Below are 23,606 nucleotides of genomic sequence, written 5' to 3' on the forward strand. Positions count from 1 at the left end.
GAGGACGCCTTTTTCTCGGCGCCAATATATTTGTTTTTTTCCCCTCCATCTTTTTCTCCTAGGGCACCTGCTGCCGTTGGGAGAGCGTTTCACAGCACGATGAGCCAACCTCAGGATTAAAACCGTCCTCCTCAGCCACCCTCAGGGAAACCCATCTCACAAAGGAAAGGAGGAATGATACATGGATGGCCCCCAAGAGCAGAGCGTCTGACCCGGCGGCCGTTGGAGCAGGCGGGTTTGAGATCGTGCTACGCCCACCTTCCCCGTCCAGATCCTTTTATACTCACTCTAGGATTTTTTTTCTAAATTAGTCTGATTTGAATGGTGATCCTGTGAGGACGGTGTACCTTGAAGTTGGTCCGGTTCCCGGTGCTTCTTTTGGGAACACATTTTGGGGAGAATCTCGAATCATCCAAACCCTTACAAAGGACAGAAAAGGATCCCAACGTCGACCGGTGCCACCAAAGGGGCCTTTTGCACCATGTGGGCTTTCCTCGGCCTCGCCACCTTCACGTATTTCTACAAGAAATGCGGGGACTTGGTCACCGTGGCCAACAAGGAGCTGCTGCTGTGCGTGCTGGTGTTCCTGTCGCTGGGCCTGGTGCTGTCCTACCGCTGCCGCTGCCGCGGCGGGGCGCCCCCGCGGCGCCAGCACCAGCACCAGCGCCGGGGCGCTCAGCTCGCCGTCTTCTCCGACGTCCTGGCCGCCCTGCCTCTCGTCGGCTTCTTCTGGGCCAAATCCCCGCCCGGGGCGGAAAATAAAGAGCAGCTCGCGGCCAGGAAGGTAGGTTGAATTCAAGGCGGTCCAATGAATGAGTGTCTTATTTTAAAATCAGGATTGGGGTCACTCAAATGTCCATTTTCTCTAGAGGGCGAAAGATAGCAGCTTAGATATGAACGCCCAGGTATGAATGCTCATGTACTTGTTTTTCTTTTGTTTAAAAAAGCTTTTGGCTGCTCCTTGGCACTCTTAGAAACATTTATTTCATTTAGTATTGGAAACATTTATTTCATTTCGTATTGGTCGAGCCAAGACTCACTGGAATTATTTTGTTATGAATGTTGATTTGATTATGAATATCGATTTGATTATCGATTTGACGTGGAAGGTTGGAATTTCATTTTGAAGAAGGACAGAATTACTTTCTGTGATTGGAAAAAAGAATGTTTTATTTAAATCCTTGGGTGAGGATGGTATTTGTACCTGGAAGAAGAACACCTGCTGCAGGTTAAGTTCTCCAACTGCCCAGAAGTGACAGCTGGCTGGGCAGAAGACAAGTCAGTGCTCAGCATTCTGCACCCACGGCAGAATGCCCTCCTCTTTCCACATGACTGGGGCCTTGAGGCCATCAGGTGCATTGGGGAGCAATGTCCACAGGGCAGCCGTGTTTCCAAACCAAAGACTGGGCTTCAGATACCCGTGAAGTTATGATCCTTGCGAAAGCAGCGGAGGAGGACAGCGGTGGAGATGATGGTTGTTAAGCCAGAACACTTAGGCCTATTGGCCATTGGTGTTGGACTTCTTCCCAAGAGTACTGGAGGATTTTAAGCTTGGGAGTAACAGTGTTTGACTTACTTTTAAAAAAGAGCATTCCAATTAATTGCTGAGTGAGGACTAGATTGTAGGGAGACAGGAATGGAAGCTAGGATTTCTGGTCAGAGACTGTAGTGGTAGACCAGGTGAGGTGGACATAGGGTAAGAGGCCCGCAGAGTCAGGGTTCTGGATCTGCATTGGCTTTACATCCACAGTACAGGTCAGCAAGCCTACAGAAGGCAGGGACTTGGTTTAGAAGTTTTGTTCTGCTACTTGAGGCTGTGAGACCTTTGGCAAAATGGCTTAGTTTCTGTAAGACTGTTGTCTTTTCTGTTAGGTTAGATGGGGACAACAGCACCTTACTAGTAGTTAGGGAATTAAATGATTTAATGCTTGGTCTGTAACTGTCTAATAGTAGTTATTAATGTTAGTCTAAAGATAGGATGCATCTGTTAGGAGCCTTTTGAGAAGTGGGTTGGTGGGTGCAGGCTGGAGGAATGGGAGAGGAGGGAGGGGGAAACTTTGATTCTCAGGTTGAAATCTTGGGTATTGTTTTCTGAGATAAGGTCCTCAGGGTCCTTGAAGGATTGGAGTCACATCATGCTGTGTAGACAAATCTTGGGTCAGCTGCAGTCTACAGTGGTTCCACTCTGTGAATGCCTCAGGCTCTCTGCTTTTTATAAAGTACTAGGTACCCTTTTGTGCTGCTTCTCCTGACTGGGTTCTGACTTCCTCCAGTGTTCCATTCCACCAGGATTGTGTGTGTGTGTGTATGTAACCAGGAAAATCTCAAGAAAAATAATTAAAAATGGCATAAGATGACAAAAGGAGCTCTTGCTCTCAGAACAATAATTTATATATTGTCAATTATTCTGGCCAGTAAGAAATGCTATACTGATGGGAAGAGTCGTCTTGGCTTCTTTTGGTAAAGGACAGAAGTTAATTTCCCTAAGAGAAATGATAAAAAGTGGAATGGACAAGGCCTCAGTCCATTATGGAGATATAGAAAAGCTAGGTGAATATTACAATCAGAATTAAAGTTTTTGGGTTTTTTTTTGGGTTTATTTCCTTCCTTTCTGCCTGAGGTCTCTTTTATTAAAAACACATCAAAGTGACAATTCGTCTTATTTTAATCCTTAAGGTCAGAGAACTCAAGAAAGATAGTTCCTTGCAATCTTTTACCTGAAATGAAATGCCATATTGGTGAATCCATTTGCCAATATGGATTCAAGAAAAAATTACTTATTACAACATTGAATTTTTCATCAAAAATCCCATACAGTCACTGTTATTCTCAGGGGACATAAATCTCTCAAAACAGGACTTTTTCATCTTCATATGTTCAAAGTTCAAAGTTTTTACTGTCGGCCCAATTAGTGATAGGTTTAATGTTTGTCCTTATTAGTAAATTGGAGGACCAACTTGATTGACATTACTGACCAGGTCCTCCTAGAAAATCAGAGTTAAAATTAAGGGGTAAATTACACATGTTCTTATATGTCAAAGACTAAAATTGTGAACAGGTCAAGTTTCAAGGGTCAATGAGTTATTTTGTTCTTTTTGGAATTTTGTAGAGTTAAATAATTCTCAATTAGTAGATGAGTAGGCAAAATCTGACAATTTGTTACATAGAAGTGATTTTAGATTGAGGTAGATTTTTCAGATGACAGCAAAGAAGGAGAAAATAAAGGTGAATAGTGGCAATATGAAAAAGGTGCTAAATAGTTTGCAATACAAAGTCAAACTAGAAGTTGTATGTGACTTGCGTTTGGCAGATGCTCAGACTATGTTTGAAAAATAGAGTAATTAATGATAGAATTGTCCCTATAATAATCCTTTGAAGACCCTTATAAACATTTTTTTTATATTTCGCCTGGTGTGAAATTCTAAATATATCTGTATCACAGCATTTTCTAAAAGGAATATCCACTCACTGTTATTGGGATGTTATTATACATTTTTATTTCTTCAATGTTTTAGTATTTTGGTTTTTATATATGATCAGGATTTGAAGACTTAATGGTTCATTTGGTTTGGTAATAGGGGGTAGCTTTGCCCATTTACAAAAGTCCATTGTGTCTGTATAGTAGCAACATGATGATTTAAGGATAGTAAAAAAAAAATTCACTTTTTTTTTTTTTTTTAAACAGTGCAAAAAAGGAACCAATATTTCAGAAACCACCTTAATAGGAGCAGCTGCCTCTCCATCCATATCTTCTCAAAATGACCCGGAAGTTATCATTGTGGGATCTGGTGTCCTTGGCTCTGCTTTGGCAGCAGTGCTCTCCAGAGATGGAAGGAAGGTGACAGTAATTGAGAGAGATTTACAAGAGCCTGACAGGATAGTTGGAGAATTTCTGCAGCCAGGTGGTTATGGTGTCCTTAAAGACCTTGGTCTTGAAGGTAGGTTCATGATGGTTTTGAGTTCTGTGGTATAAGGAAGCACTGTTGATTTTAGACTACCCTGTCCCTAATATAAAGGTATTCTATTTTCTTCTCTTTTTAAAAAAATATATTTCATTAATTTTTTACAGAGAGGAAGGGAGAGGGATAGAGAGTTAAAAACATCAATGAAAGAGAAACATTAATCAGCTGCCTCTTGCACATCCCCTACTGGAATATGCCTTTGACTGGAATAGAACCTGCGATCCTTCAGTCCTCAGGCTGACGCTCTATCCACTGGACCAAACTGGTCAGGGCTCTATTTTATTTTCATTTAAAAAAGATAGTCTACTCACTTTAAGTGTAATTAAAAAGTATATCAAAAAACTATTTTGATCTTGGCATAGAACTGTTATAAAAGTTTTTCTTTAATCAGAAATGAAATTATTTTAATGTACTTTATCTTATCTTAACATTGTATTTCAGTGTATTTAAACATAGTATGTGATGATATTAATATACTTGCTAACATCCACTTTTTCACATAAGTATGTTTTTATTACTGTTAACCATTCTTTTTTTGTTATAATTTTATGTCTATGCATAGCATTTTCTTAATTGATAGTTCATAATGTACCTTAACTTTCTAACTTACATTAATATTTAGGCTGTTTTAGAGATAATACTGTAGTCGACCTATTCTTGTATATAATTTAAAAAATTTTTAGGATGAATGACTTAAGTGAATTTTTAAGACTAAGATTACTAGTATTATGTCAATGGATGATAACTTTATGATAATATTGCTTTATTATTTTCTAAAGTGTTATTAGTTTATCCCATAATCAATAATATATAAATTTATCAATTTTCTCTTATCTTACCAGCAATTTTGATAGATTTGGTATTTTGTTTTAATTTAATTTTTAAAAATCAGGTTTAAACCTTTTTCTGATATGTTCAATGTTTCCATATTATTTAATGTGAATCATCTGCATACTTTCTACCCATTGTTATTGGGTCTTAATATTTTTCCTATGGATTTTAATGTGTAAGTTTTATATATAAATATTAATCTTTTGTGATACTATATATTAATATTTGTTAAGAGTATCATCTTACAGAAGCATTAAAAATTGTGAAATAGTTACATGAATGCCTACATACTTTTTTTTTTATAAATATATTTTATTGATTTTTTACAGAGAGGAAGAGAGAGATAGAGAGTTAGAAACATCGATGAGAGAGAATCATTGATCAGCTGCCTCCTGCACAACCCCCACTGGAATGTGCCCGCAACCAAGGTACATGCCTTTGACCGGAATCGAACCCGGGACCTTCCATTCCGCAGGCTGACGCTCTATCCACTGAGGCAAACCGGTTTCGGTTTTGGCGAATGCCTACCTTTTTAAAGACAGAAACTTTCCATGCCCTCACGTTCTATTTGTGCCTAGCATAACTCTGGGCATATTAACAAAATTGATTTTTTTTTTTTTTTTTTAACGGAATTGTTTTGTAGATACAGTGGAAGATATTGATGCTCAGGTTATACATGGCTACATAATTCATGATCGGGAAAGCAAATCAGATGTTCAGATTCCTTACCCTCTGCTAGAAGACAATCAAGTGCAGAGTGGAAGAGCTTTCCATCATGGGAGATTCATCATGAGTCTCCGGAAGGCAGCTATGGCAGAGCCCAAGTAAGACTATAGCTTCAAATATATAATGTTAAAGAATTAACACATTTAAGTATAATACAAATACCATTTTATAAATTTTTGTAAGTGGTCAGATGTGGGCTAGATCATAGATCTTTCGCCAAAATGAACCATAAGTTAGTAGAGTGTTAAATTTTTTCAGTGCCTTTATTAAGAATATCATATAGAGAATTGTTTTTGGAATGACATGGAACTGTTGAGGATTTCCCATTGACTAAATAAATTGTGGGATTGTTATGTGGTTGGAATTTAGAGGATACAGTTATTATAAGAAGTCAGTGCATACGTGCCCACTGGGAGTTAGGGTTTGTGACTATAACATTTCCTGTTAAGTCAGGACAGAGGTCTTCAAGGGAAAGGCCCAATTCCACCGTTACAAAGACCTAGTGTGACAGGACTGGCTTCTTATTTATTAACTTTAAACGCTGTAATTGAGGAACTTTTAAAATATGAGAACCTCATGTCATCGGTATAAATTTAAGTATTAAAGTAATTTTATCTTTAAGACTGAAAGAATTTCATACCTATGGAACTAGAATATGTTTATTGTAGAAAAATACCCCAAAATATAAAGAAGATTTAAAAAATTAGCCATGATCCTCTGACTAAAATTAAACACTCTGAATAATTTGCTGAATAAACTTCATTTTTCTCATCTGTGTATGAATTAGTTGGGGATATGTTAAGTTTATTTGCATGTAAATAAATTGAGATAAAAATTTAATGTTACTTTTTAAAAACGTTACATTAGTAATGTAGAATCAGTTTTTAAAAATTAGATATTAAAAACCACACATAATTCTAAAAATCACTAGTGATGTTTTTGCTTTTTTTGTCACTCCATACCTTTTTCTCTATACATGTGTGTGCACCCATATGCATGTACAGTTTACATGGGTAAACTGGAGATAAGGTATAAGGAGTTTATGCTTCCTTACTTAAATTGCCAAAGTGAGCTACTATAGAATGTATTTCTTCATTTATCTTTTAGTACGAAGTTTATTGAGGGTGTTGTGCTCCAGTTATTAGAAGAAGATGATGCTGTGGTTGGAGTTCAGTACAAAGATAAAGAAACCGGAGACATCAAGGTGAGATATATCAGGTGTTAGCTTCTCCTAAGGTATTTTTCTCTTTCATTTTCTCCTCCTCCTCTAAAAAAGTGGGCTCAGCAAATTGTTACTCAACAAATGGACCGAGTTCTTTCTAAGCCCTGGCAATGGATGGATTTAAGATTGTAACACATTGTCTTTAGTGTACCTCAGAATGTTATACAAACAACTTTGCAAATAAAGGCCACTATATTAACAGTATTAAAAACTGAGTGAGAAATATACACTAGCAGAGAAGCTGAGGGGAACTGGAAGGTGAAAGATGGATTCAACGTAAAAGAAATGACTAAGATAAACATTTAAGTAAGAAAGGCAAAAGTAGGAGAATCCAAGGAAATAGCAAAAGAAAATAGTTTCCAGTATCTGCTCCTGTTGGCCTTGTACAGTGGTCGGCAAACTCATTAGTCAACAGAGCCAAATAACAGTACAACAATTGAAATTTCTTTTGAGAGTCACATTTTTTAAACTTAAACTTCTTCTAACGGCACTTTTCCAAAATAGACTTGCCCAGGCCGTGGTATTTTGTGGAAGAGCCACACTCAAGGGGCCAAAGAGCCGCCTGTGGCTCTTGAGCTGCTGTTTGCCGACCACAGGGCTAGTAAAAGGCTAATCTGTGGATTCTTCTGGGCTGCTCTATAGGCTCACTCCCTCTCAGAAATTGTACTCTCAAGAGGGGGAATGCCAGGTAATATAAATCACATACAGACCCATGTGTACAAAACTTCTTCCAAGTCCTAGCCACTGACTGAAGTACTACATATAAATTATGAAATCCTAGAATAAAAATAATTGGCTAGTCCTTGGAATTCGTAATGAATGGGATTCAGTGTTCTATTGCCTATGCTTGCTTTGTTATTTTCTTCATTGTTTATCAAAGTGCAGCTTAATCCCAGGTGGTTTGGATGATAGAGCTTTAGAGGAAGGTGATCCTCAGGGACTCCAGGAAGTGTCTCTAAAGATTGGGCATGCATTAACTTAAGTCCACATAACAGCTTCCTCTTTAGTATTACCTTCAGATATCCTCTGTAATGTTATCCGGTAACATATTTAAATCCATTCATGCACATTTTAAAAGCATGGTCCTTTTACTGTGTATTTCTAACTGGTTAGCTGAATGTTCTTTATCTTTGTTGTAGGAACTCCATGCTCCTTTGACTGTTGTCGCAGATGGAATATTTTCCAAGTTTAGGAAAAACCTGATCTCCAGTAAAGTTTCCGTTTCATCTCATTTTGTTGGCTTTCTTATGGAGGTACTTACTGTAGGGGTATGATTGTAAAAAAAATAAAAGCAACTTGAAATTTGAAAGTTATTAAAATATTTCATGTTTTTTTCTAGAATGCACCACAATTTAAAGCAAACCATGCAGAACTTCTTCTAGTTAATCCAAGCCCAGTTCTCATCTACCAGATTTCATCTAATGAAACTCGAGTACTTGTTGATGTCCGAGGAGAACTGCCAAGAAATTTAAGAGAATACATGGTTGAAAAAATTTACCCACAACTACCTGGTAAGAAATAGGATTTCACTTTCGTTGTAATCTAAGTGTGAAAGCAAATCTCACAAAAGGCTCTTCATCTCCAGTCCTCACTAAAGCTGTGTCTAAAACAGGCCCATTTAGTCACATAGGAGTTCACATTTCCAATTCTAGGCAATAAATATACAAAGTTACCATATTTATTTGTTTTCAGATTCCAGAATAAACATATGAACAAAACAATTTATTACAGTTGCAGAATACATTGCACATAATTTACCACTTTTATCTATTTTTCTATTTTATCCCATTTTATCTATTCTATTCTATCTTTTCTATTTTATATATTCTATTCCAAATGGAATATTTGTGTGAGTTGTAAAATAGTAACCCCATTTGCAAGACTTGATTGCAATAATTATACAAATGTATGATGACTATGAATGATGGAATCACCTCGAGTTGTCTGCAAAACCATTTACTCTGTCCTGGATAAATTAACACAACTTGTAGAGAAAAAAAGAGGCAGGCTTCCTGGAGATACAATTTATGTGTATTACCTAATAGGTAGTCAAAATATACACGTTTAAGGTTATTGGATCAATAAAATATACTTGTTTATCACGAAAAACTATTAATGTTAAGCAAATGAAAGCCAATATGTTTTTACTAAAATTTGTAAATTAGAGGAGAGGTGGGTATTAGTATATGTGAGCTAAGATTCTTTCATAGTGTGTATTTTTTGATAAATCCCTAATGGAGTTATGAAATTACTATTGAAGTCATAAAAATAGGTATCAAAAGAATAAAAATAGAAATGGAATAAATCTGTATATACAAAGATGAGAGGATAGGACAGAAAGCTTAATTTTTTATTTCATACCATTCAGTACTGTTCTTTTTTAGTATTCATTTTAGATTGTTTTTATGATCCTTTTAAATGATGCTGCATATTTATGAACAAATGTATAAAAGATATACCAATAATAGGCTTGTTTGTTTGTGGGCTATGGAGCTAAGTGATTTTGTTTAATTTTAGATTTTGTCTATTTTTAATTTTTCCAAATAGTCTTGTATACTATATATTTTATAAAGTATAAATATTAAATTGCTATCATCAAAAACTGAAAAATAAAATAAAATAAAATAAAATAAATAAAACAGCCCAGAGATAAGAAAGGCATGTGAAAAATACATCCAGCCAATCAGATACACTGGAACTGAACTATGTATTTAAACTAGCACATAAGAAAATCGCCATATTAAAAAAAATAGTTTCAATATATTTTTCATATTAATAAGGCATAGTTTTCAGAATAATTATTAATAATGACAAAATTTTAATAGTTTAAAAAGTAGTCTGGCTAGCAGTCTAAGGTCTGTGAATTCTTGAAATATCTTTATACTTAATTACTTAAACTCTTTTTCTAGTAAACAGCCTTCTACTGTTTGTGAAATGTTAGTATATTTCATCTGATATTACCAGAATATGGTGGTGACAATAAATTGTTAATTATGGCAGCTGTCAGTTAACATCTGGAGGAGAGGCAGGTGGTTTTCTCCATATCTCATGTCATATGAATTTGCTTCACTGTTCATCTAGAAATATTTAGCTATATTTCTTTTTACATTAATTTTCTCTTAGATTCCTTAGTCATTCCTTAGCATGAATAACTAAGTGCTTAATAAGCACTTTTATTAAGGAAATAATTAGCTTTTTATTTACCACAAGGAATATATGTAATAACCATAACAAATAATATAGTAGGTATTTCTTTATACTTGATAAGAAAATGTGATAATTGGTAATGGAAATGCTATAAACCGTTTATTTGGTGGATTTATTGCAGATCACTTGAAAGAACCCTTCTTAGAAGCCACTCAGAATTCTCGTTTGAGGTCTATGCCAGCAAGCTTCCTTCCTCCTTCACCAGTAAATAAACGAGGTATTATTTTATTGGATTTATTTTATAAATGGTATTCCAAATATTCACATTCAGTATTCCAAGTGACATATACTGTACATGGTTAAATTTATGCTGCTGGGAATAACATGTGGGACAGAGAATTGGTTACCATGAACTAACACATTACTAATACCAAAATTAGCTTATGATAGCTTTAGTTATTATTTAATAAAACAATTACCCATAATTCTGACAATGGACTGGGAATCTCAGAGTCAGGCAGCAGTCAGGAGGTGCATCTATAGGCAAATTATGGAGCTTCCTAATCCTATTATATAAAAACCCTGGGTTTGCAACAACCAGGAGGCTCAGTCAACCAGAAGTTAATCCTGCAGTCAGTGCTGGGTTGCAGGGAAAGGCAGTTAGGGGCAATCAGGCTGGCAAGAAAGGGCAATTGGGGGTGAGATCAGGCCAGCAGAGGAGGGCAGTTGGGGCCGACCAGGTTGGCAGGGGAGGGCACTTGGAGGCCAGATTAGGCTGGCACGGGAGGGCAATTGGGGGCAAATCAGGCTGGCAGGGGAGGGCAATTGGGGCAATCGGGTTGGTAGGGGAGCAGTTAGGGGGTGATCAGGCTAGCAGGCAAAAGTGGTTAGGGGCAATCAGGCAGGCAGGCAGGCAGGTGAGTGGTTAGGAGCCAGCAGTCCTGGATTGTGACTGCTGCTTTGGGCTCGATTCCTGTGGGATCGTGCCCAAACTGGCAGCTGGACATTCCCCAAAGGGTCTCAGATTGGAGAGTGTGTAGGCTGGGCTGAGGGACACTACCCTCCACCCCCATAAATGTATGAATTTTGTGCACTGGGCTTCTAGTTTTCAGATAAGATTCAATCAAAGTTTATTCTCCTAAATTGACTTCTGATGGTTTTGAGACTATCTACCCTGATGCCTTTCAGCTTGAACTATACTGTGGCTGGATATAATCTTTCTAGGCCTACCCTCTTTCCTTAGTATTGTACAGACATTTCTCTGTAGTGTGCTGGCAGTAAATATTGCTGTGAAATGTCCATGACCTCTTGTCTCCCCCCTGCCTCCCTGTTAGAAAACTTGTTTCTTATGCCTGGATACCTGTAGATTCTTTTTTCATGAAAGAAACCTCATAAATGTCTTGACATTGTTTAATATTAGATTTGCATGTGGATTTCATGAGGACAGGGATCATAGTCTTTTTTTTTAATATATATATTTTATTGATTTTTTTACAGAGAGGAAGAGAGAGGGATAGAGAGTTAGAAACATCGATGAGAGAGAAACATCGATCAGCTGCCTCCTGCACACCTCCCACTGGGCATGTGCCCGCAACCAAGGTACATGCCCTTGACCAGAATCGAACCCGGGACCCTTCAGTCTGCAGGCCAACGCTCTATCCACTGAGCCAAACCGGTTTTGGCAGAGATCATAGTCTTTTTCTCACTGTATTCCCAGTATCTAGCACATATATATCCAATAGCTATTGAATCAACTCTTGAATTTTTTGCCTCAACCAAATTTAGTCATGATCTGTACCCTTGTTATTTTCATATTATTATTTACTAACTCCCACCAATAACATTTATAAATTAACATATCTCTATCTCTATCTATCTATCTATCTATCTACCTCAATATATATCTATATATTGGTCTCAAGTGATGCTCCAGAATGATGTTATACTTTAAATTACCTCTTTATAGGTGTTCTTCTTTTGGGAGATGCATATAATATAAGGCATCCTCTTACTGGAGGAGGAATGAGTGTTGCTTTAAAAGATATAAAACTGTGGAGGAAATTGCTAAAGGGTATCCCTGATCTTTATGATGATGCAGCTATTTTCCAGGTAAGAGATTAAATTATTCTGACACAAAATGTCTCAAAACAGATTTCTTTGGGGGGGCCTAAGAAGAATGGGGCGTTGATGGGAGATCTGATGCTTAAAGGTTCTTAGGCAATCCTGTACAGGCTTATAGAACCTGACTGGCAACCTGTGACTCTTAGAGAATCTCTCAAGTTTTGTATTTGAAGATTAGGTAACACTTGATTGCACATGCCAATTTGCTCATACTGGTTGTAAATTTAGCTTCAGAGATATTCTTTGCTTCATAACTCATTGCTCTGAAAACTTTTTAGTAACTGACAGGGCATAATTGCTTCTATGTTGACCTTAGGATAAATATCTATTTGAGGGGATTATAAACATTTCTTCCTTACCATATAAGTGATCTTTTTTTTTTTTGTCCTTTCTTACCATATAATAAGTGATCTTTTTCTTTTTTAGGCCAAAAAATCATTCTATTGGTCAAGAAAAATGTCTCATTCTTTTGTTGTGAATGTCCTTGCTCAGGCTCTTTATGAATTATTTTCTGCAACAGATGGTAAGTACAGATTTTTAAAAAATAAATAGTATTGAATTGTAGATTTTTAGTAGAGGAATAGAGAAACATGAGATAAATCCCAGATACCTGCCTCCAGCAGGCCCTGGCCTCTACTCAAGGAGGTACTGAAAAAAAAAAAAATAAGGGGTTGGGAGCCTGGATCACTGGAGGGCGTGGCCAGCCTGAAAACAGCCCTTAGCTCCTCATCTAGGCTGGCCACACCCTATGGGGTGAGGGTTCCCACTGGGGTGCTTGATCAGCCTGCTAATAGCCATTAGCCCCTCACCCAGGCTGGCCAGGCACCCCAGTGGGGATCCCCACCCTGAAGGGGGTGTGGCCAGCCAAAAATGGCCCTCAGCCCCTCACCCAGGCTGAACCCTCACCCCATGGGGGCATGGCCAGCCTGCAAACCACCACAGGCCCCTGGCCCAGGCTGCTCCACGGGAAGCTATTTTTTTTTAACTTGATAACAGTGCTCAAGGGAACCTCCACTCTGATCCAGGACACCCTTCAGGGCAACCAGCTGGCCCACATCCGTGCACCAGGCCTCTATATATACTAATAAAAGGGTAATATGCTAATTAGACTGGGAGACCTTCTGGATGTTCTTCTGGACAAAGCCATGGTGGCAGGGCCCAGGTAGAGGCGATTAGAGACCAAGAGGGGAGGGCAGTTGAGGGTGATCAGGATGGGGGGGGGGCAGGGACAGTTGGAGGCCAGCGGGGAGAGGGGGGGCAGTTATGGGCGAGTAGGCCGGCAGCAGGGGTCAGTTGGGGGCGAGCAGGCCGGCACTCAGAGTGATTAGGGCCAATCAGGCAGGCAGATGAGCGGTTAGAAGCCAAAGTAGATTGCGAGAGGGATGTCCAATTGCTGGTTTAGACCCAATCCCTGTAATTTTTAATTCCCTTACCAGATGCATAAGATTGTGATGGAGAGTCTTGATGGTCATGAATTAAAAAGCAATGTAATTGTTCATTTTATTTTCAAACACTAATTTCCACTTTTCCCCCAAATACAATTTTATGAAATGAATGTGAGCTCCAGGTAAAATGTTTTTGTCGTCAAATGCCCAAGTAGCCTGGCCACTGTGGCTCAGTGATTGAGTGTCAACCTATGAACCAGGAGATTGCGTTTCTATTTTTGGTTGGGGCACATGCCCGGGTTGTAGGTTTGATCTCCAGTAGGGGGTGGTCAGGAGTCAGCCAATTAGTGATTCTCATCATTGAAGTTTCTCTTTCTTTCTCTCCCTCTCCTTTCCTCTCTGAGATCAATTAAAAAAAAATTTTTTTTTTTAAATGCACAAGTAGCAGAATGCATCCACCTTTTGCTTATTTGAAATCTTCTGCTTTTGTTTTCATATTCTAATAGAGAGGTGGTGGTCAATCGTAAGGAAAACATGACTTGGCAGAAACAGTTCTAGAAAAGGAGAGAAGGCAAGAGTGCTGCCTCTCAACCACAGCAGTGTACAAATCAGTTAGCAAAACTAGACCCTCAAATCCCATTCCTTCAGATCCCAACACTATTTCTATAACCTGGCCAAGGCCTCTAGTGATCTGTGGTTTGGTGATCTGATTACAAAGGATAATACACTACAAATGCCTTCTGTAGCCTCTATAACCATTATTCTTGCTAAAAGAAGAAAAAAAAATTGATGGTGATTTGTCAAACAAATCTCGCTAACTAGTAAGGAAGTTAAATGCCTGGTTGGGCAAGTAAAAAGTAAAGAACTCAGTTTTGAGTTTTTCTAAGCTCCTTAGCTCCTTAAAGCTTTTCTAAGCAGTTGTGTTTCTTACATTATGAGTTTGAACCTGTCAATCTGTGATTAAAAAAAAAAGTTATGAGAGACTGGAGAAGAGCTTATTGAAGTACAAATTTATTTTTTGTTAATCCTCACTCAAGGATATTTTCCATTGATTTTTTTAAGGGAGAGTGGGGGAGAGAGGGAAAGACAAACATCAATGTGAGAGAAGTACATCGATTGGTTGCCTCCTGCACAATCCCTGACCAGGGCCTGGGCTGGGGAGGAGCCTGCAATTGAGATGAGCCCTGACTAGAACCAAACCCAGGACCCTTTTGGTCTGCAGGCTGACACTCTATCCAATGCCCAACCGGCTAGGGCTTATTGAAGTACAGATTTACCTATTGCATCCTGTTTTATTGGTTAAGAAAAAAATCTAGGTGGACCTGAAAAGAACATTAATTCTAAACTATCAAAATAGGTTATGGCTGAAACCAGTTTTGCTCAGTGAATAGAGCATCGGCCTGCGGACTGAAAGGTCCCGGGTTCGATTCCGGTCAAGGGCATGTACCTTGGTTGCGGGCACATCCCCAGTAGGGGGTGTGCAAGAGGCAGCTGATCTATGATTCTCTCCCATCGATGTTTCTAACTCTCTATCCCTCTCTTCTCTGTAAAAAATCAATAAAAATATATTTAAAAAATAGGTTATGGATTGATTATACTATGTTGTGAGGATTTAATGAGTTACTTTGAAAAGTGTAAAATGTTATACAGATATAAGGCATTATTTTTTATTATTCACAACTATTTTTTTTAACTTGATAACTTACTGCTCAAAGGTATGGGTTGGGCATCTCAGACAAGGTATTTGTTTTCCAGAATTGTGATTTTATAACAAAAAGAGTTTACAGAATATTTTGCATCATTGAATTTATAACATAATCAAGGAAATAATTTAAACAACTCTCACTTTTGGGACCTATATTTTTGGTAAAGTTATTTATTAACAGAGTTTTATTCATAAGAATATCAATATCCATAATGTTGATTGTGGAAAGTAAAAGAAATAGATTGTTGGAATTTCAGGACTAGTTTTTAAAAATAATTATAGGTTTGATATGTGTTACATTTTTATTCTGATATGTCATTAGCACCCTAACATAAATGTATAAATAATTAAGAGTAATTTTTAAATTTTATTTTAGATTCCCTACATCAGCTAAGAAAAGCCTGTTTTTTATATTTCAAACTTGGTGGAGAGTGTGTTGCTGGTCCTGTTGGGCTGCTTTCTGTGTAAGTTGTTTTGACAAAAAGGAAACATAGTCCAGATTTCCTTAGGATTGTTAAGAATTACTACAAATTTTTCTTCCTTATACATTTCATTATCCATTAGTATGCAAATCAGGATTCCCAGAGAAATGAGAAAAGACAACATTTATGCCTCTGCTTTACTATGGGGAAACAGCATTGATTAGAAGTTGTTGATAGATGAGGCTAAAAACCTTGATTAAAATAGAGGCTTGTTTTAACCTGTGGGCTAATCAACATTGATCTATGGATGGGAGCCATGGATGACTGAAAACTTTGTATTTAAAAATTAATTCCACTTAAGTGTAGGGACTCAAGAAACTCAGTGATAATTTGGACAGTGTAGATGTTGTCTTTTCTTACACATCTATAATCTGAATGTTAGACTCCCATCAGCCAGACTCAAGATTACTGAAAGAAAACAACTCAAAACATACAACTCGTGAAAACTAGACTAAGAGCAGTTACTGAATTCTCTGACAGGTATATTCCAAGTAGTTTCTTGTAAAAATGTTTTAAAAGTTCATCCCTGCCATCAAATGTAGCAGGCAGGCACAAGCTTATAAAGGCCTCTATATGTAGAATGTTTAGCTTTCATATACATAATTGAAATCTCTTCTAGTAAATTTGATTTGTGTCTTACCAATATTTATGTTTTGTTTTTCTCCTATTACAGGCTCTCTCCTAATCCTCTAAGTTTAATTGGACACTTCTTTGCTGTCGCCATCTATGCCACGTATTTTTGCTTTAAATCAGAACCGTGGATTACAAAACCCCGAGCCATTTTCAGTAGTGGTGCTGTACTTTACAAAGCGTGTTCTGTGATATTTCCTCTGATTTACTCAGAAATGAAGTACTTGGTTCTTTAAACTTAAAAGAGGGACCATTTGTGAATGAATATTTGGAACTCACCAAGTCCTAAGTGACTTTCAGAAGAGGATTTATGCAGCATAGTACTATACCACTTCTTGGAAACTCTTGGGACCAAGACTGGAATTATTTGTTTTTGAACTTATTTGTATATAAACATGTAAATATATACTTTAATTTGCAATTTAAAATGAAGGGTCAAATAAGATAGTTCAAAAGAAATGATTGTTACCATAAATTAGTGCTAAGACTGAGAAAAGTTTTTCTTTTGAATTCAGTATTTGGAATGAGTTATCGTGGGACATACAAATAAAATGAAGAATGAACCCTTGGGTCATTTTTGTTTCTTGTTGTGGACTTCTTTACGTAGCTAGAGTGTGATGGGAAAGAAGATCACAGTGGCATGCAAAATGCAGAAAAACCTGTTCTGACGCTGATGCTGGGGGAAATTGCCTTAAATCTCAACCTGATTTTCCTCATCTATCCAGAGAGGGAGTATAATAAGGTTCTTTTCTGAGTTAATCACATTTATACATTCATACAGGAAAGTAATCAAGGGCTTTCTTTGTAGGTTCACTGTAGAGCATTAATAAGGCAGGCTAGGACTGTTTGAAGAAACAGTGAATGAACCAACAGCACTTGTAATGCCTGGTATAATGCCTTAAAATCAATTATATTTTCCCAAGTTTATGGTATATTTGAAAAGATAATAGACTTCTGTGAGTTAATTCCAATATCACTAAAGTAAATGCTCCCCTGAAATCAGAGCAGTAAAATATAACCTGGACTATTAAGTAATGACTTTAGTAGGGCTAAAATCTCATGCAAGCTTTTATTAATAAGGTTTTATCTTTTTTAACTTTTAAGTTCTTTCAGTTGGAAAACTTTTTCTCTGGTCAACTTCACTAGTGGACTCATTTGCATCCATCACTTTGCCTTGATTTAGCAGTATCTGGCTTACTGTTCCCAAAGTTCTGTTCTGTTCAAAAACTCATTTTCTTAGAAGAGATGCTGGAAGCCAGCCCTGAGGGTGTCGGAGTAGAAGAGGGACTGTGAGCCACGGACACTAAGAAACTTGCTTGGTCTGCAGTCCACAGATTGTGTGGACATCGCATTTGCTGGTAGTTTGACTATCACCAGGAGCCGCCAGCCTGTCCTGGGTGTGTCGATTCATCTGACCTTCTAGACAAGGTGTTTGCACACTGAAGACATAATTTTCGAATAAACAGGGGCACTGGGTACTGGCAATACTATTTTACTGAAAATCTGGAGTTGCACAAATAGTTCTTTAGAACATAAAACTAAATGAATTTATACGTACATTCAGCATTTGTAAGAGGCAGTACAAAAGTGTGTTCTGCTTCTACATGATATAAATTGCATATAATACCATGATTTAAACAAGTCTATTTTTTCCATGAGATACATCTTACTCAGAATGTCTGATGTTTCCCACGATAAGGGGAAAACATGCAGTTTATATGGGTAGTTGAGTTTCATCCTCTTAATTCATTTTAGTGATGGTGGGAAGATTTAGGGATAATCCTTTCATCGAAGAAGTAGAAGATCCTTTCATCGAAGAAGTAGAAGAAGAAAAGTTACAGGACCGTTCTGAACTCATCAAAAATGAAATTAGGCACGTGTGCTTCAGCAACCTAACATAAAAAAACGAGTTAAATTATTCATAGTGTTACTCAGAACACATGCAACATTTTCCATATGAAAACTAAAGCAATGAGGATATCCTTCAGAGCAGGGGGAATCCCCGGAGCACTGGCCTCAAGTGGTGGGCCAGGCCTTGAGACTACACTTCTGTTCCTGGTGTTCTCTATCCTGGTATCTATTTTGGCACTGCTGACATCTCAGGATGCTGCCCAGGTCTCTTCACCTGCAAACCTGAACTCTTAAAGGCACTTTGATCTGCGGGGAAGTAATAAGGGGTAATATCTCCAGGAGGATCAGGAAATCTGGCAAGTGACCAAGCCAGAGGGGGATGAGAAGGCCCCCAAAAGCCCCCCTTTCCTTAGCTGTTCTTAGGGAAACCCCTGAGGGGGAAATGGGATGGGTTGTAGAGCTAGGTACTTATGCTGGAAATTGGTAATTTTTAAAAGCAGTGCTTAATTTTTATTTTATTTTATTATAAAGGTATTACCTGCTAATTAGAGGAAATGTAACAAATGCAGGAGTATAAGAAAGAATCTGATCTTAATCCCTCAACTACACTGATAATTATTTTGTACTGCATTCTTCCAGATTATACACACACACACATTTAGGAAAACAATTCTTAAAAGGTAAAAAGGGGTGTGTCATTTTTGGAACAGTGGTCATATGTAACTTTAGCTGTGGCGTGAACTTAAACTGGTTACATGGAGAGAACAAACCACACCTGGTTATTTCTCTACCCTGGCACTGAAGGAATTCTCTCCTGAACTGGGAAGCTCTGCCAGGGGTGTGGTAGACATTCTGTCTCCTTGCGGAAGCTCTTAGCATGGTGGAGAGGGAAGGGCGTCTTAGAGCTGTGGGCAGAGCAGTGGCAAGGGGACAGGCAGCCCCTGAGAATGAGCTACTGGGCTTCACTCCTAAGAGTCGGGGCCACTCAATACCACCTTTTTACTAAAAGGGCATAATGCTGATCTTTATATATCACTCACCCTCCTGGGTAGTTTTGTGTACCGAACATAATCCTCCAGGAACAGGAGGGCACCCACAACATCGGCGGGCATTTCAGGGACCTTCTGGCTGTAACGGAACACTCGGGATCAATTAACTGCGTTGCACATGGGAGACCCCCAGTCAGGATACTGAAATACGAACTCAACGACAGATTACTAAACGCCGTCCAAGAAGAAACACCTGCAAGAACACCAAGTCATTATTCTGCTCGCTTGTCTTAACATAGAGGATGAACTCCTAGGTTCACAAGGACCCGGCCGTCTGTCTGGACTCACCCCTTGGTATCCCTCAGCACTTCATGGTTCAAAGACTGGCAGACCCCTGAACAGGCCACGTTTCCTCACGTCCTCCAGCCTCTGCAGCTATCTTCGCTCTGCATGCTTATTTGAAAGTAAAATTCTAGACGTCTTTCCAGTCCCAGCGGGGATACTTCCCCCCGGTGCAATCCGCCCTGCTCCTATGGGCGGACGGCCTTTTCCTTGTGCCCTCAGTGTGCCTGTCACTCCCCCAAGCCCCTTACATTTTCAGTTGTTCATGTGCTGTCTCCGGAGGGCCTGGGTCACGCCTGAACGTTCTATCTCCAGTACCTGGGACTGTGCCTGGACCAGGACTGTATACTGGAAAATGGCAAGTAAATACAGCATCTTGTCATTTTCCACATGGATCCTCCTCATGTACTGATTCACACAGTTACAGTGCCAGCCCCTCTCTAGAGCGAGAATGCAGCAGAATGCATGATGGCCTTCTGGTGCAGCTTACATTACTTTTATCAAGATGAGTCTTTAGGTATGAGAACTCTTTCCGATTTCTGTACAGACTGGCATTTTCTAAATAAAGAATGCTATGGAAATGGTAAGATTACCGATGTATCTCTCTAATGCTCTTTTGCTTTGAAAAGAATGTTTATGATGATTACAACTGGAGAAGTTCCCACTGCTCTCAAGCTTTTAGGTGTGGCCAGAGCTACACTGATATTTGCCCCGCTTGGAACCAGGGAAGGAAGGCATCGCCATACACCTCCAGTCCTATGTCACTTCACTTAGCCGAATCAGAAATCCTGAGCTGCAGCTTGACCCTGTAACCTACTGACCTTTCTCAGGTTGCCGGGAACACGCCAAACTAGAGCCACTCTTACTCCTTTGTAGTCATTAGCCAGGAAGAAACAGGAGGTGGACCCGCCAACTCCTGACAGACGGCGCACTATGGCTGGGGGTGGGCGGGTGGGAGGTAACTGGAAACCACCGCCCTGGTGCCGCCTGAACGAGCCCTCGGCCTCCTCTCCTCTCCCCGTGGCCCCGGGCGAGATGCATCAAATTTCCGGGACCTGCCACTTTCCTTTGCAATTGCCCTTATTTTGTGATTGTGACAGTTTCATCATTGAGATTTCCCCATCCTTCCCAGTGCTCTTCTCTTTCTCAATTGCTAAAAAATAAATTTGCTCTTTGAAAAAGGCTGACCACATGTCCTAGAAAAATATCCAGTGTTGTTCTAACCATGAAATAAGACCAGGAGGACTGGCCTGGTTGAGGCCCTCAGGGAAAAGATGGCAGGATTTAAAATGCATATAAAAATCAGCCACTGGTACACAGTGGATGTCAAGGACCCAGTACTGCGACTCCAGGGGCACTGAGGACCTGGAATGAAGGGGTGTCCGCCCTAAGACAGGGCTTTGGAATCTGGGAAAACACATTTTAGGTTGGTCAAACGAGTAACAGACTAGAACCCCCTTTGGGGGGAGGTCACCCGTACTTCCTAAGGCAGCGGTGACAGTAACAACTTGTGATGGAAGGAAGGGGACTGCATGTATTCTGTCTAATTCCAAAGGGTAGAAGGCCCAGTGAATGACGTTTTCCGAGATTGGATGGCATGTTCCGCTTATTGTGTGTAATCAGGAACCTTTTAATGATGAGAAAGGGTTTACCAGTGTCCGGTGTTGCCTTGAGAGGTAATGAATGCCTCATCCAAGGGTGTGTCCCATGGAGGCGGGAGACTACCTGCCAGGATACCTGAGAGCTGACTCAGCCTGTGGCAGGAGGCAAAGAAAACGGCCTCCGAACTGATGTCGGAGGGATGGGAAGACCATCCTCATGGTCTTTAAGTCACACCGACACATCTTCCCGGTTTGAATGTGTGATGTGACAGAACGTCAGTGAGCTGGGGTGAGCCGTTAGGGTACCAGAGAAGGAGGCTCAGGACCCAGCATCTCACGGAATAACTTTCCGGGGAGGGGCAATAATGACAGGTTTACAAGCCGTGTGTTCAATAGGAACTGGGGTGTGATTTCTGTCTCATCACACACCGGGGCTCGAGCTGTGTGTGTCCAGCGTCTGACAGCCGTGCTCCCTGCCTCCCACCGAGGGTGTGGAGCTGTCCCTGGCTGTGGCCCAGCCAGAGTGCGCAGGAGCCCGAGGTCTGAGAGGCATCCCCGCACTGATCATGGTCCTGACTCATTCATGCAACGTCCCTGTGAGTGTGCCTGGGGCGCCCTGGGCAGGAGAGGCGGAGGGGCCCACCTTGGTTTCCTCTAAACAAGGAGATGTGCCCTGACTTGCTTTACTGAGCAGCCCATCCCCACCCACCGGGCGAGGCACTAAGAGGAACCTGGTGTGCCGGGAACGCTCCTCCCATACGGGTCCCTCCTGGCCTCCGTACCTGGTACACTGCTCCACTGTGGAGCGGATGAACTGGCCGATCAGCGCCAGGAACTGCTCCGTGTACCGCGAGTGGAACTGCTTCAGCAGGGTGAGCAGCCCCAGGACCAGCGGCGGCCAGTCCACGGGGTCGGCAGGTTTTCGGCAGACCATTCCTGCAAGGAACCACAGACCCCCAGTTACATGCAGGCCTCTGGCGACGTCCGTGCAGTCGGGCCGCTCCTGAATGTCAGTATGTCTGGGCCACACTTTGGAAGGAATAATCACCCCGGACAAATTTTGAATTATACCCGGGATTGATTGTGGAGGCTGCCCGTGGTCTGAAGGATTCAACACAATACAACACTTACTCAGTTTTACAATTACCATCACTCTGTCTTTTGGATTATATAATTACATCAAGCGATTATAGAAAAATTTAAAGATATAAAAAATATAAATGAGCCTGGCTGGTGTGGCTCAGTGGTCACAGTTCAACTCCCAGTCAGGGCACATGCCTGAGTTGTAGGCTTGCTCCCCAGTAGAGGGTGTGCAGGAGGTAGAGGCATAATCAGCTGCCTAGACTTACAGAAAGGAGAGAAGCCAAGACCCCGCATATTTTACAGGTTGAATAATTAATCACTGGAAATAAAAGTGGACTATGGTAGATTGATATGAAATCCACTGTGCCCATTTCATGGAGGGGCATTAAGTTTCAGAGGCCCTAAAAGATAGATTTTATGCTAACAAACATACATTTAATTAAGAAAATATCTCATATGTGACATAGCATTCTACGCAAAGAGCTGTTTTATTAGTTATTGATCTATTGATATCATTACTTATTGCAAATAATATATTCATCTCATACCTAGGTTTTTGTTGTACTGAAGTTTTGGCAATTGAGCGATCAGAAATAGAAAGTTGACAACGGGGAAATAGGGTAGGCGCTTGGTTGTTATGTATATCTGGAAAGAGAAAGGTACAAAAAAACAGATGTTTTTCCACACTGCACAATACTGCAGAACACATTTACAAATGGAAGGGTTCCTTCTTATTTCAATTTGCTTTTCTGACCACCTAAAACTAGGAAGTTCCATTCATTTGCTGCCTTCAGAGTTTAACGTCATTGGATCCCCGCAAACATAAATACCTACATAACAATTAGCCCTCTGGGAAAGGAACAACTTTGCTGAGAGATTAACAGTTACCCCCCCACATCCATACCCACACCCACAATCCTCTGAATGCCATTGACAAAGGGAGGGAGGAAAAGAGTGATGAACAAGTGTGGGCTGGGAAGGAAAGCAAGTACAACAGTCAAGGCAAAGCAGGAGGGAAGAAGGGAGGAGTGAGGGGGGAAGGAAGGGAGGCAGAAGGAAGGAAAGCTCCACCTGGCCGCATGTGGCAGGACACATGCAGAAAGCAAGCAGATGTCGCCTGTCGTTTGCTGTGCCCTGGGCGGTGTCACAGAGCAGTCTCCCTCCCAGTTCACCTGGCAGGAGGCAGCTACTCCGCCATCTCCCTCCTCCCAGCAGCCCGAGTACAGGGTTGTGTCTGGCTAGGGAGCAGGACTCAGCTTAGACTGCCTGGCTCCAACCTAGCTAGAGAGGAGCTGGGGACAAGATCCACCTCTGAGCCTCGGACTCCTCCCCCAACAATGGCGTGTTTCACAGAACTGCTGTGACCCCGAGATCCACCGGGCCGGGCCAAGATGATCGGGACGGGGAACATGATCCACCTCTGAGCCTCGGGCTCCCCACCAAACAATGGCACGTTTCAGTGCTAGGCTGGTTGTAAGTATTCGGAAAATGTGAGCTGCTATTTGGGTTCATAATCTTTTAACCAAAAC

The 23,606-nt window shown here is 40.3% G+C and overlaps 2 protein-coding genes and 1 long non-coding RNA gene across 7 annotated transcripts in view; 2 read left to right on the plus strand and 1 right to left on the minus strand.

The window, feature by feature from the left end:
* Positions 1-469: 469 nt before the first annotated feature.
* SQLE (squalene epoxidase) lies at positions 470-16,778 on the plus strand. Of its 2 annotated transcripts, XM_036437259.2 has the most exons (11): positions 470-784; positions 3,686-3,938; positions 5,437-5,617; positions 6,627-6,723; positions 7,881-7,994; positions 8,081-8,252; positions 10,070-10,165; positions 11,855-11,997; positions 12,436-12,532; positions 15,476-15,563; positions 16,255-16,778. In XM_036437259.2, exons 1-11 carry the CDS (start codon positions 482-484, stop codon positions 16,445-16,447), a joined length of 1,737 nt encoding a protein of 578 aa, XP_036293152.1. In that variant the 5' UTR covers positions 470-481; the 3' UTR covers positions 16,448-16,778. The 2 variants fall into 2 exon arrangements, with proteins under 2 accessions (XP_036293152.1, XP_036293153.1); XM_036437260.2 differs by lacking the exon at positions 15,476-15,563 and having other exon boundaries at positions 16,255-16,464.
* The window catches only part of WASHC5 (WASH complex subunit 5), a 59,742-nt gene continuing 44,187 nt past the window's right edge, over positions 8,052-23,606 (minus strand). For 2 of the 4 annotated variants that reach the window (XM_036437258.2, XM_045581522.1), the window contains 4 exons: positions 22,626-22,722; positions 21,777-21,930; positions 19,103-19,190; positions 15,646-18,103 (listed from right to left, as the gene is read on the minus strand). In XM_036437258.2, coding sequence (XP_036293151.1) covers positions 18,047-18,103; positions 19,103-19,190; positions 21,777-21,930; positions 22,626-22,722 — 396 coding nt within the window. In that variant the 3' untranslated portion in view covers positions 15,646-18,046. Of the gene's footprint in view, positions 8,390-15,645; positions 18,104-19,102; positions 19,191-21,776; positions 21,931-22,625; positions 22,723-23,606 lie in introns of those variants that run through there. The other 2 variants (XR_006741594.1, XM_045581521.1) reach the window with 2 other exon arrangements.
* Positions 14,560-15,366, plus strand: LOC118718423. Its single transcript, XR_004987806.2, has 2 exons — positions 14,560-14,751; positions 14,975-15,366. It is a non-coding gene; the product is annotated as an uncharacterized LOC118718423 (long non-coding RNA).

This window comes from Pipistrellus kuhlii, unplaced genomic scaffold, assembly GCF_014108245.1.
Source record: "Pipistrellus kuhlii isolate mPipKuh1 unplaced genomic scaffold, mPipKuh1.p scaffold_m20_p_14, whole genome shotgun sequence".
NCBI classification, from domain to species: Eukaryota; Metazoa; Chordata; class Mammalia; order Chiroptera; family Vespertilionidae; genus Pipistrellus; species Pipistrellus kuhlii.

Excerpts from the sequence above, each read along its gene's own strand:
- SQLE (XM_036437259.2), top strand. The coding sequence starts at position 482 with ATGTGGGCTTTCCTCGGCCTCGCCACCTTCACGTATTTCTACAAGAAA. Across the intron at positions 5,618-6,626 it reads GCAGCTATGGCAGAGCCCAA|TACGAAGTTTATTGAGGGTG; the intron begins GTAAGACTATAG and ends TTTATCTTTTAG. Across the intron at positions 15,564-16,254 it reads CCTGTTGGGCTGCTTTCTGT|GCTCTCTCCTAATCCTCTAA; the intron begins GTAAGTTGTTTT and ends CTCCTATTACAG.